Genomic DNA, 13,199 nt, shown 5'->3' with positions numbered 1-13,199 from the left:
AGAGAGGGCACCATCCTTATCTCTGTGGGATGCTGTTGGGGTTGCTATTCCTGCCAGTATCCTTGGGAAAGCAGAAATTCAGGGACCAGTAGTTAACAAAGAGTGGATGCATCAGGGTATGCAAGCTGATAATGACTTTAGTTAACATTGTTTCGATGATTTGTAGCATGCCATTGGGTGTTGTTCAAGGGCGCCAGTATGCTGCATCGTTTGCCTCAGTTTTGCTCCCTTGAAATCTCCTTTCCAGAAGGAGATTTCTGTATAAATAATTTATTAAATGTGCATTTATTAAAGATTGGCTTCTTGTATAAAGGAATGACATGAGGGCTCAGAGCTAGTACATAAAGTTTGCAAGCCAAGGATCTTAGCTTCAATGCTAAGCTTCTCCAGCTAGTCAGCAAAGGACTTCTAGAATGCCACTAACGATCATTCTGATTTAGGTGGACCAATGTTCTGCATAATGTCAATTCTGAAGTCTCAGAAAACCATTAAAATTCAAATGATGCAAGCATGCATCACTTGGGGGGGGGGGGAGAAAAGAGAGCATTTAAATAGTATTTCAATACAATCTTAAGATATCAATCAATCAACAAGAGCTATAAGACTTTAGTAGGACAATAAATATAATTAAATATAGATAAGATGTCAATGCATTAGAATGCCATAAATAGATAGCATAATTATAGAAAGAAAAGAAAGGATAATAAGCTATTTTGGCTGAAGATGAGAAAATGATATGACATTGAATAATGCTATTATTAAAGAGGAAATGGATTTACTTTCTAGCTCACTCTGCTTTTAAATTCCACCCCCTTCCATATATGATGAGTGTCTCTTGCCTCTGTTTTCATCAGCCCTTGGCCATACACAACTCTGGAAAGAGGTTATGATTTAGTTACTGGAGAACAAGCTCCTGAGAAAATACTTAGGTGAGTCATGCAATCTTTTTGGTTCATGTTCTGGCCCATGTTCTTTCTATCTCTCCTTTATTGTTCTGGGTGGGCAGTTTTATTTAAGAAGCTGTTATTCTGTGATTACTAATCTTGGATCCAGAAAGTCCAAAGCCATCAAACTGGCATTGTTCTTTGCCTTCTGCTCTCATGTGTCTTCTTTTTTGAAGGTCTACCTACAGCCTAGGCCAAGGTCTTTGGCTTCCTGTGAGTAAGAGTTTTGTGGTTCCCCCAGTGGAGCTTTCAATCAATCCATTGGCTAGCTGCAAGACCGATGTCCTTGTGACTGAAGATCCAGCAGATGTCAGGTAAGAAAGTCCTTCCTCAACTCGTGATATTGAAAAGGTCTCAGCTCTGTGGTAAGTCTTCCAGATCAGTACTGAACCTGGCACTTCAACCTCACTTACTGTAGGTTTCTCACTACAAGAAGAACAGACCAGATTTATTTGCTAAAGTATTACTGTGTTCTTTCATATTAATGCTGATAGTCACTCAGTTAGGAGACTGTTTAGCTGCTCTGGAAATCTGTGGAAGGCACAGGCATCCTTGTCAATAATCAATAGTTCACTCAGTGATTTGAGACCAATCTCAGCCCCTCACCCCTCACAGGACGTGCTGTGGAGTAGATAAAATTAGGGGGAAAGAGGATATCAGTGTAATATAATGATATCATCAGTCATTTGGAAGTAGAAGAATAAATAACTATAAATGATTCTTCCTCTTACTGGAAGAGATAGAGAAGGACCAAGAATGTTAGAGAAAAACATTCTTCAAATAATGGAAAAAACATCACTTTCTCAAGAGAATCCCAGTTTGGGAAGGAATGAACTGGGGATCCAGACACAGTCATATGAGAACACTTAACCAAGCCTCTCTGTGACATGCAGTAGGTGCTGAATTATTCAAAATTTAATAAATGTAGAGATAAATATTTGATGTGAAATTATGGAGGCTTCCACAAATATCTCAGGAGTGAAAGAATGATCTAATGTTAGCATTAGAACTTGGGCTTTTTTTCCCATCAGTGATCCACTAAATGAAATTGCTGCAAGATTTGTTTTCTTCCCCCATCTCTTCCTCTTCATCATAAAGGTAACCACAATCACAACTGGGTTGTTGTTGTTGTTGTATTTTTTTAGTTGTTGTATATGGGCATCAATCTGGATCTCAATATTTATTATTCCTCTTTCTCCTCCCACCAATTCTGCTTCACCATATTATTTGACTCAATGATTATATTTCTCAAGCTGGCAATAGCCATAGGTTTTGAATAAACATCCCATAATTGACACCCATCATGCTTGGTGGGGAACCTGAGTCTTCTAGCAAAATGTATGTTTGGAAAAAAAAAAAAAAAGCTGGTATTGAGCTTTTTTTTCTTTTAAAAAAATTATTCTGCTAAGAAAATGCTCTTAAATAATAAGATGTTCATTCAGGCAGAGAATGTAAAAGACACAAGACAAGAAGAAAAAGGATTGATACAACAGAACTGGGGGAAAATATACCATTTTAGAATTTTGTTAGTTATTTCATCCTCGAGCAAAGGCTGCCGAGGCTGCATCTTTAGAAAGAAAGGCTGATAAATTAATATTTTAGAAAAAGCCTATGCAGAGCAAAAATATAAAGGGCAAGAAAATGGAGAGAAGATGTTGAGTAAAATTCAGGGCAGGGTTTCGTGGATTGAAAAATCATTTATGGAGATGGCAGCCAGAAAAGGTGATGGTGGCAATGAGCTCGAATGGCTTCGAAATGAGTGGAAACACATTAGGAGGAGAGATCAAAGAAAGAAGCCCAATATTACATTGAACGGTTAGAAGTTGCACTAGGACCAGGAAACATCTAGATCCATGGTCTACCCTGAGCCTTGGAAGTTCTCTAGGTGACTTTGGACCAATCACTTTCATCCTCCATCTCACTGATTTGGTTCACACAATACACACAACCTAGTTACTGAATTATCCCATTTTCTAGGTTGGCTCACGAACCCTAACCAAGCTTAGCCTGAATAAATGAGAAAAATATTGTTTTAAATATTGTTTTAATTCTGAGCTTCCCAGAAACACCCACTTGGACACTGAGGAAAGCTGAATGCTGAAGCAGTTACATCTTCTGCCTGATTCTTCCAGGCTCAAATATCTTGTCCACCAATATCCAGCCTCAGTATCAACACTGAAGGACCTTTGACCAGACTCCCAATTATTCAACAACTCTGCTTTGCCTCCTGGGTGTCTTTTCTGTTCTGGTTGAATGAGATCATTTCTTTCCAAGTCAGGACACCTTGCTTTGGTGGTGTGGCTGTCAGGGCATCCTTATTTGTTCATATGTAATGTACTAATAGCCACGTTCTATTTTTTCTTTCCTTTTTAAAGAAAAATCTTGACTGCGAGCACTTTGCATTCCTCCAGACCTCTGATTAGCCCAGCACCTTTGCCTGGAGGGTCATCCTCTCCCAAGAGTTTAATGGAGGAAGATTGCTAAGCACCTTCTCCTACAGACATTTTTATAGCTCTCAAAGTACAGGTCACGACACGGCCTTTGTATCTTAATGAAGATATTTGGAGCACAGCTTTGATGTTCACTTGGGCCAGTGGAGATGAACAACCATCTGTTTTTAGTGCCACTTTAGGCAAGGATTCCCCCCACCCCCACTGTCAAACTGGAAGCACTTGCCCAGTGATTTTTTTTTTTTTTAATGCCGACTTTTGTTCAGTGTGTTCTTGGATATAACTAATTAGAAGCAATGCAGTGCAGTGATTAAGATTATACAGGGGAAGGATACTGGAAGGAGAAAGGAAACAGTTCAAGGGAAACAAGAAGATGAGCATTCATTTCCTCCTCCTGCTCCTCCTCCTCCTCCTGCTGCTGCTGCTGCTGTTGTTTCTACTTGGTTGTGTGAACCATCATTTTCGTTCCGGGCCTTTTATCCAGGTTCAGAGAAGGAACCTGCAGGCAGCCCAGAGGGACAGGCCTGAAGGAAATACTGCTAGCTCTAATTCAATAAATGAGAACTTGCTTGCTTTCAAAGGAGAAGATAAATTCGCTGAAATTCTCTCAGGTGGAGTGTTTCTACCAGGTGGTGAAAAGGAGCGTGAGGCTGTCATGCCCTTCACCGTACAATCCTCTCTTCAGCAGCCCAAGGGCTCCCACATCTCAGATGCTTCTGCCCAATACAATGCTGCATTTCCAACAATGCCTCTTAGGTCAGCATGGACCCCAGAGGTATTCTTGGCTAATAAAAAATAACAGGGGCAGAAGCTGCGTGCTTTCTTTGGAACTGGGCCCACATGCTTGGAGAAGAGCAAAGGTAATCAGAGGTCAGGGCAGAATGCATTCTTGAGCGCCGGCTGGAGTAGAAGGGGATCCATGCCAATTTACCTCCTCGGGATTGCCGTTTTGTCCCTGGCCTCAGTCACTGTGGCTGCTATTTTGGGGAACCTCCATCACCTTCTCCAAAGTGCCTACTCACCCCCAAACTGTGAACCTCCTGTTTTATCAAAATGCAGAGACCTTGTGGGATTGTGTGTGTGTGTGTGTGTGTGTGTGTTGACTCTTGTTCTGCTGTTAGGTAGAAAGAAAGGGAAGAAAAGGATGAGCAGCAGCAAGGTAGATGGACTCAGTTACAGTGGTGATGGGTGCCCCATTGGGAGACTTGAAAGAACAGGTCAGGCATCCATTGTCATGGAGAAAATCTATCTTTGTGGTCTCTAGGAGTCAAAACTGACAGGATGGCACAGAATCAATTTTAAAAATCTGTCGTTGTTCCAGCCAAACATGTACTTGCCACCATCCATGCATTTGGTGCTGCATGCAGGATTGAACCCCAAACAAAACTTCCTGCACAGAAAACCAAAACAAAAAGAAGAGAAGTTGGTGCTGGTGAAATATGAGTTGTTTGGGCAACTTTGGAGAGAAATGGAGAAAGCTGGAATAGGGTGTGTTGTTGTCCTTGACTTGGCCTCCTGAGATACTTGTGGGGAAGCAAGAGGTGGAAATGGCACAGAGGTAACTTGTAGCCAATGATCTGTCAGGCTTCCAGAGATAAATTACCTTTGTTGACTTTCATCATTTCCACAGCATGACAGTTGGATGTGCATTGGGTGTGGTCCAGAGGTTCACTCACACTTCGGTTTACTCCTGTCAATTGTTTGTCTATCCAAGTGGCTTGGCTTGAATATTCCATTGTGATGCTTGATCCAGTTTACCTTTTGAGGTCAACCACCTTGCCCAATATTTTCCTTAGGGCTGGCATAGGCAAATTTAGTGGCTGTCTTTGCACACTGTGAGACGTTTGGTTACTGTGACTCTTTGCTTAGCTTGTTGTGTTTTTTTTTTATTATTTTTTTATATTTATTTTTTTATTTTTTTATTTTTTTATTTTTTTATTTATTTGCCAATCATATTTCTTTACTGCCCAACTCATACTGCAATGACTCTGGGCAGTTTACAAGCAAATTAAAATAAAATAATTAAAATATCATTAAAAACAGATACTGTATAAAATATAAATATGCATAAATATAAGAAATATAAAATAAAAAAATATATAAAATCCAAGATGGTGGAATAAAGGTGTCATCATTGGCCCCATCAAGGTGCCAACCATCCCCATGATTGACTATCACCCCTCCCACCCCAAGCGAGGTAGCACAACCAAGCCTTAACCCCCTTCTGGAAGGCCAGGAGAGTGGGGGCCTGCCTCACCTCTGGGGGTAACTTATTCCAGAGGGTGGCGGCCATGGCAGAGAAGGCCCTCTTCCTGGACCCTGCCAATCAACAATCTCTCATGGACAGTGTCTGTAGCATGTCCTCTCTGCCTGACTGGGTGGGACGGGTCAATGTAATGGGGGTGTTTTAGAATATGTTCCATCAGGTGTATTGATGGTCTGGTGTATTGTAAGAACTCTGAAAAATTAAGAAATGCAGGAACCAAGTTAAATGAGTGGTCTTAATACAGCCATTGAGAAGATGGATTAGAGGCATGGATAAAGCCATCACATCTCTGCCTTTCTCTTTTGATGGGATTAAAGTCTGATTTAAATCCATGCCAAGGTCTGTTAAAATGAGAATTTGCTGACCTTGGGGTTCTCTCTAATTGCTTTGGGCTGTCCCCATGGAGCAAGAGAGGGAGGTGCAGTGAATTGATGAGAGGGAGATTGTGTCCAGAGGAATTAGGCATAATTCTTAGAAATTAATGACAAATCTCTTCATGGATATATTGATCCTTTAAACATATTATTTGTACAAGCAGCAAAAGCTGCCTACAGCTTTTAAGGGTTGTCACTACTCCTTCCCAAAGAGGGAGAAGCCAGTTTAAATGCCTGATCAGTGGTGTCCATAGAGGATTCTGGGATGTCCACAGGGAAGGGGCCAGAAATGTTGAGATGGTGGCCACCACCATGTAATCAAAGCCCCACCCCAGGGCTTCAACAGCGTAACTGTGGCCACCACCTCAACTTTTCTGACCTCCTCCCTGTGGACATCCCTGTGCCCTATTTAAAGAGCCAGTTTTTTTTTTCCCCCTTTTCTTTGCTTTAATTCAGCACAGGACTGAGAAAAGTTGTCTTAAATGACAGGGAAATCATTTCTGGAACCATGATAGGAGAAACATCCTAATTGCAAAAGTGGCTTGACAGCAGGGCCAATTGTCCAGAAATATGGTGGAATCCTCTTCATTGGATGTGTTCAAGCAAAGGTTGGACAGCCATTGGTTATGGATGCCTTATTTTGGATTTCTGTGCTGAGCATGGAGTTGGACTCAGTGGCCTGAATAGTCCCTTTTCAACCCAATTCTTTTGCTCTCCTTTTCCTATCCAAGTATCCTGAAAAGGTTTATGGGCCATAAAACACACCATTCACTAACTAGGCAACTTCTGATTGTGCTCAGCTGAGCCTATGGACATTTCCATATACTTTCTTTGCCAACAAGATGGATGTAATTTGTCACTGCCTCTTCCCAGGCTAGCCTACAAATCTGGTGGCAGTGGTCTACATCCAAGGAGTACCCAAGACCAATGCTTCTCAGTTTCCTGGTCCAAACAAGGTTGGCCAGATGTATCCCATGCTTAGAAAAAAGCACACAATAAAAGTAACAGTGTAAAAACATACCCTGTAAAAAGAAGAATGGAAAGGGAAGCAAAAATAATACACCCAGCTTTTACACAGAGAAGGTCTGGGAGAAGAGAAAGCTCTTCAAGAAGCACATGAAAGATCTTGAACTAATTACTAATTAATAAAGAAGGGGGAAAAATGAAGAAAAAAAAGAACATGAAAAATCTAACAGGGTGTTTCATGGGTGAGAGAGAGAGAGAGCATTCTACAATGTGGGCTCAGTGCAGAGAAAGCCTGCCTGTGAAATGTGTAGCAGAACCTCTGCTGACAATTTCGGTGGACTACCAAACTGATCATGGTAAAGGCACCTTAACATTTGTCCTGCTCCCAAGTTGCTTAAGAAGTCTAGCAGCCAGGGCAGATTCATCAACAGAGGGATCATATGTAAACCTGGGCAGGAACCAACTCATTCTGCACCAGCTACAGCTTCCAGTCCAGTTTCAAAGACTGTAGAGCAAGAAGAAATATGAATATTTTCTCACAGATCTATTGTCATCTGTTCTGCTCTTCCATTTCAATGGGTTTTCATAGCTGACTTTTATATTGCACCACATCACTCCCTGGGGATTTGAAAGCAGGAAGCTGTTATTGCTCATCAGAATTCTGTTTTTGTACCCTCTCCTTCCACATAAATCTAATCCGCCACATTTCACCATGGTGTCCCAAGCCCAAAGCTGACCCAGCCTTGGGTATGTTTGACCATTTCCTCTTTTGGAGCTTCTCTTTTAATCCACAGGAAGATTTCTGAAAGCCAAATAAATTAAGTGAAGCCCAGTTCTCCTATTTATAGCATTGACAATAATAATCATTATTATAATTGCAAGTGTATGGGGCCCTCTCAAGGGCAAGGTGGATGGATGACATTCTAGAGGTGACGGACTCGTCCCTGGGGTTGCTGGGGGTGTTGACGACTGACGACCGACAGGAAGCTCTGGCGTGGGCTGGTCCATGACGTCACGAAGAGTCGGAAGCGATTAAATGAATAAACAACAACATGGGGCCCTCTACTTGCTTAGGATTCTTTAAACCAATTTTCATTTACCTGTCTTCTTAAACTTCATGCACTTGACTAAATAGTATCAATGTAATATAATAATGAGTGTAAATGAAAAACTTCCCTCTCTTCTATGCCCATTAATTGGGGCAAATAAGACATCTGCTGGCTGCAGAAATGGGCCACTTTTTTGCTTGGAAATTGCAATTGGTCTGTGAATTAGGTGATTTTATAACAGGAGCTCACCCACCACCCACTTCTCAAACCATCTGGTACCTAAGGTAAAGTTCAAGAACTGGTTTGGTGTTCTATTCTGGGGAAAGAAATGAAAGCAAGTCCTACCCAAGTGATGGAAACCAATACATTAATATCTTCAGTCAAAAACTCCCACACATAAGTTCCCATCTTGGACTTCACCAGGCTCATGAGAATTCTGTTTTAGCTCATGCATGTATCTTTTTGGAAATATCGGCCCTCTTTCTGAATCCCACTTCTAATATATCACTTGAAGGCCAAGCAGATGACGTGAGAAAGTGAGCTGGCCATGATCACCAGAAGGTTTCCTGGGCATCCCCTGGTAACAATATCTGCATCAAAGAGGGCTCCATTTATATTCTGGGAATCACAGTGGAGATTGACTGCCCCATTAGCAGGCATTGCTAGAAACCCTGACAATAATTAACAACTCAACAGTCTTATTTGCTGGCCTATCACAGAAGTATTCAATCAAAAATGTAATTTCCCCGACGCTCCCATTTAGCATGGAGAGAATATTCCTTCAAAGTTTTAAATAGACTAATTAAGAAGGAAGAAATACAGGGAGAAAAATTATTAACAGTATAGTTTTAATGGGAAATTATTGAAGCGTATTAATAATGCAATAACCATTTTTCTAACAGCTGTCTGTTAGTTTGCAGGCCAGGGGTAATTAAATTAGCCACAAAAGGTTATTCAAATTAGGTAACTGGGCTAAAACATGGAGACTTTTAAGGTTTGTGGAGTGGTGTGTGAGAAAGAACAGCATGTACAATATTTTACAGGAAAAAGGATGAAAGAAGGCGACAGCAAAGTACTCTGTTGCTGTTGCCAAGAAAACTACATGGACCGGATTATGCAATAATCAGGAATGGAGCTCAGCTGGAAGAGACTTTATCTGGATCTTCAAAAGTTGGGGCAATCTAATGTGCATCTCCCTGCTCAAATTTAATAGGACTTAAGCAGTGGAAGGCTGCAGCACCTCCCATTTGTTTTAATGATTTTTTCAAAGATCTTCTCTGGAGGGGGCGCCTCACTTGTTAAGTACCATCTATCTTGTAAATGCAATAAAAAGTGACAATTCAATAACCTCCCACAACAAACAAGCTCCCTTCTGCATATTGTTGACAGATTTTAGGTATAAATTGTGGGAGAAGCACTGCTTGGAGAAATGTAAGGGGATGGGGAGAGGCCATTTTCTCAGTCATATGGGGGGAAGTACAGGCAGTGTAGAATATTTGAATGGCCACAATACTTCCTCTGCAGCTTAATCATCTGTCCTTCTCCAATTATAAGGGCAAAAAATCCACCATATTTCTCCAGGTTGGCAGTAGAGTATGCAAAAGAAGTGCTAGGAATGGACAGCTTTTGTCTGAATAGGGCATTCAGCACCTCTGCTGATTTTCTTGGTGCATGAGGTTTTGGCCAGGTAGAAAATCGTCTTTGGAATTCATTCTGAGTTTAGCACCTACTCTTCTTAAATTCCCGAGATGGTGTTTCTGCCAAAGTTAAGGGAAGAAGAAATCTCAAGAAACAGCCCTGTTAGCTTGATCTGTTCTGTGAGTGGGTGAAATTCCTGATGCCAGATAAGAACCTACACACTGGAAAAAAAAATCAGTATCACTAATTTCAGGCCATAAACCTGAAATAAATTGCATATTGGACTTGACTGGCCCTGCTTCTGAGGCCTTTCCTTTCTCTCTGAAGTACTACCTGACCTCCTGGGCCCTCTTGAAGTCTCCACGCTGGCCCCATCATCTCATGTTTTGCTTCTGCTCATCTGTTTCCCTGGCATCAGACTATCATGGAAGGGATGCTTCATTTGGTCCTCCCATTGGTTTTCAGCTAACTGGGTGGAGAATGGCTTCTGCTGAAGATACTGAAGCATCAGGGGGATTGTTTCAAGATCTATAGGAATCCGTTTCCATTAAGAAAAAAAAAAGCTTCTCTTGTTACTGAAAAGGAACGTCTTTGGTAGGCTGAATCAGAAAGCATCTATAGGGGGTATTTCCCAAAGCTGCAATGAGGTCTCTAGTTACTGTTGGGGAGAATTAAGATACCAAATTGCTAGCTTCTACTTGTCAGTTAAGTCCATTCCCACCTGCGTAATTAACATGCTCTACCTAGTCTTGCACACTGTTTTAATAGGCCTCCCTCTTTGCCATGGCTTTAGGTCATTATAGATAAACAAAACTGGCTTCTTGGTTAAACATGGAGGCCGCTGTGTTGAGTCGGGCAGCCTCCTAGCACTGTAAGAGGTTTATCCTCAAGGCTGAAATGGGAGGCTGTTAAACTATATGGGGTGTGGGTGTGTAGACTGGTTCTCACGTATGCCGTAATGTCAGTCATACCTGTTGCTTTATAAATCTGCAAGGCAGCCGTTGGAACGGTGTGAATATTCAGTCTGGAGATTTATGTGAAGGCAATTTTTTCAGGTTCCCCCTTCAGACTGAACCTTCATCAAATGGTTGATTGGAAGCCAATGACTCTGAATCAGTTTGGAATTATTTAGACTCAGTTCACAGAGCTGACAAATGCTCACACGTGCACAGACAACCTTTTTTCTGGATTAATTGAAAAATGTAAATCAAATTGAATGGAATGCTTTTGAAAATCTGAATCGGTTGGCTTTCCAAATCAAATCACACACTAAATTGGAATTTGGGTGATCCTTCCTCCCACTTAAGATAGTTCAATGCTATTGTTATTCATTATACATGCAAATGTATTATTATAAATTAATACAGTTATTAGTAATTATTACTATAAACTATAATGATAGAAGCTTACAAACACACAGTTTTAGCCATTCTGAACCATTTAATAACCCATCCACAGGTTCACCTATTCCACAGTTAATAAAAGCCCTTTGTCAAACCATACTTGCTGTTTGACAAAGCATAGCAGCACATACTGCTACTGTGTCATTTGCATCTGACAAAATATAGTTTACAGGAAAATTATTTGACCTTTTGGGATAGTCCTCTAGGAGTAGCAGCCATGGCCATGAAAGTCTTTATAGAAACTGCAGTACAGCAGAATCTATACGTGTTGGGGCAGATCTGTTCTCTGTTGAAACAGAGCCAGACAAGCATAAAAGGATTTTCTTTTCTGTAAGGATGTCCAGACAAAACATTAGAAGAAATATCCTGAAAGCAAGGACTGTTGAGCGGTGGAGAAGTCTTCCTAGGCCAGTGTTTCTCAACCTTGGCCATTTTAAGATCTATGGGCTTCAATTCCCAGAGTCTCCCAGCCAGAATGGCTGGCCGGGGAATTCTGGAGTCGAAGTCCATACATCTTACAATAGCCAAGGTTGAGAAACACTGGCCTAGACTGTCCGTTGCTGGAGGTTTTCAAATGGTGGTTGAATGGCCACCTTTTGGGATATTTTAATGCATTCCTATGTTGTCTGGGCAATAATATTCATCATTTTAAATTTTCCCCTCAAGTGCTATCCATCTGTCTTTCTATCTATCTGCAATTAAAAGAATGAACATATGAAGTGGCCTTGCATCAAATAATATTATTGAACCATGTTTGGAATCCTTGGTGCTCTCTGAGCTTGGTGGTTTGCTTGAAGACATTTCATTACCCAACTAGGTAACATCATCACTGTTACCTAGTTGGGTCATGAAACATCTACAAGCAAACCACCAAGCTCAGAGAGCACCAAGGACTCCCCAGTACAACCCTGAGCTACAGAGATCCTCTTCTATTGATCCATCTTTCTCAGTATTATCTACATGGACCGATAGTAGGAGGGTGTCTACTGCTCCCTCATCATGCCAGAGATCATTCCTGGGGCTTTACTACTGAAATAGCTCCGTCTAAAAGCTGCTTGATTGAACAGACCTGGTAGTTTTGCTATAGGTAAGCAAGCCTGCAGATGAATGGAAGCCAAGGAAAAAAAGACAAGGGCACTGTGCTCTGGAAGCATTTCAAGCTGCATGCCATTTGTGCTAGTCTTCCTTTGGCTTAACAGCCTTTTTTTAAAAAGTGGGGAATTTGAAGGAGACAGTGAGCAAGAACTCTCTCCCAACTCACTTGAGTGTTTTGCTGTTTCGCACTTGAAGGTCCCCCCCACCAACCCCCAGGGCTCCTGCCTTCTAATCCCACAATTGAAACCCTGCAAATAATGGTAATAATAAAGGTGATGGGAAGCATTCAGAACCAGCTTGCTCCCAGGCACCGCTAATGAGAATAAGTGGAAATCTAATTCATAATAATAATCGTCACGCAGTGGGGTTCCGACACCCGTCTTAGCTCTGTGATGCCAATTACTTCCAAAGTGTTCAACTGAATTCTACCCCCACCCCGCATTCTCCCCCCCACCTGCCAGTGACTTTAAAGCTGGTTGCATAAGCTGTTCTGTGTCAGAGATTTACAGAAGCAAAATGGCACCTTACATACAATTTCATGGCAATGGGGCAGTGCTCATTATAGCATTAGCTTTTGATTAAAGTGTCTCCAGCAGATTACCAAGGCTGGGTCTGCTGGTCTCTCCTTTCTCTGTGTTGCTGGTGGGGGGGAAATATACTTTCCAGATGTCAAACAAGAACAAAACCTTCACACTAACTTTGAAAAGCTACAGGTCTAGGTGTAAAAGAGAGAAAGGTGTCTGTCTGAGGCAAGGCAAGGTCGTTTTGAGGTATTGTCATGCGCTGCCTACCTCTGAATAACGTTCAGACACTGGGTTGCAAAGCAGGCTCTGGTTTATTTCAGGATAGGTACAACGTTGTTAGAAAAAAGCTGAGAGTGACAGGAGCGCGCCGGTGCGGGGTTTAAATACCCCGCGCCGGTCAGCGCCCCCTCGCTCTCGGTCACGTCACCCCCCTTTGTCCCATGCGTTGCCCTGCCATTGGTTGAGGGTTTCCAGGATCGCCCATCCTCAG

General features: G+C 41.7%; 1 protein-coding gene across 1 annotated transcript in view; it reads left to right on the top strand.

Annotated features, from left to right (window-relative positions):
* The window catches only part of ASTN2 (astrotactin 2), a 289,840-nt gene that overhangs the window by 149,893 nt on the left and 126,748 nt on the right, over positions 1 to 13,199 (top strand). The window contains exons 12-13 of the mRNA XM_063316464.1: positions 855 to 929; positions 1,121 to 1,258. Of these exons, the coding sequence (XP_063172534.1) occupies positions 855 to 929; positions 1,121 to 1,258 (213 nt within the window). The remainder of the gene's footprint in view (positions 1 to 854; positions 930 to 1,120; positions 1,259 to 13,199) is intronic.

This window comes from Candoia aspera, chromosome 16 (assembly GCF_035149785.1).
Source record: "Candoia aspera isolate rCanAsp1 chromosome 16, rCanAsp1.hap2, whole genome shotgun sequence".
NCBI lineage: Eukaryota > Metazoa > Chordata > Lepidosauria > Squamata > Boidae > Candoia > Candoia aspera.
The sequence above is the reverse complement of the archived record's forward strand: the minus strand, read 5'-3'. Positions and strand labels throughout refer to the sequence as shown.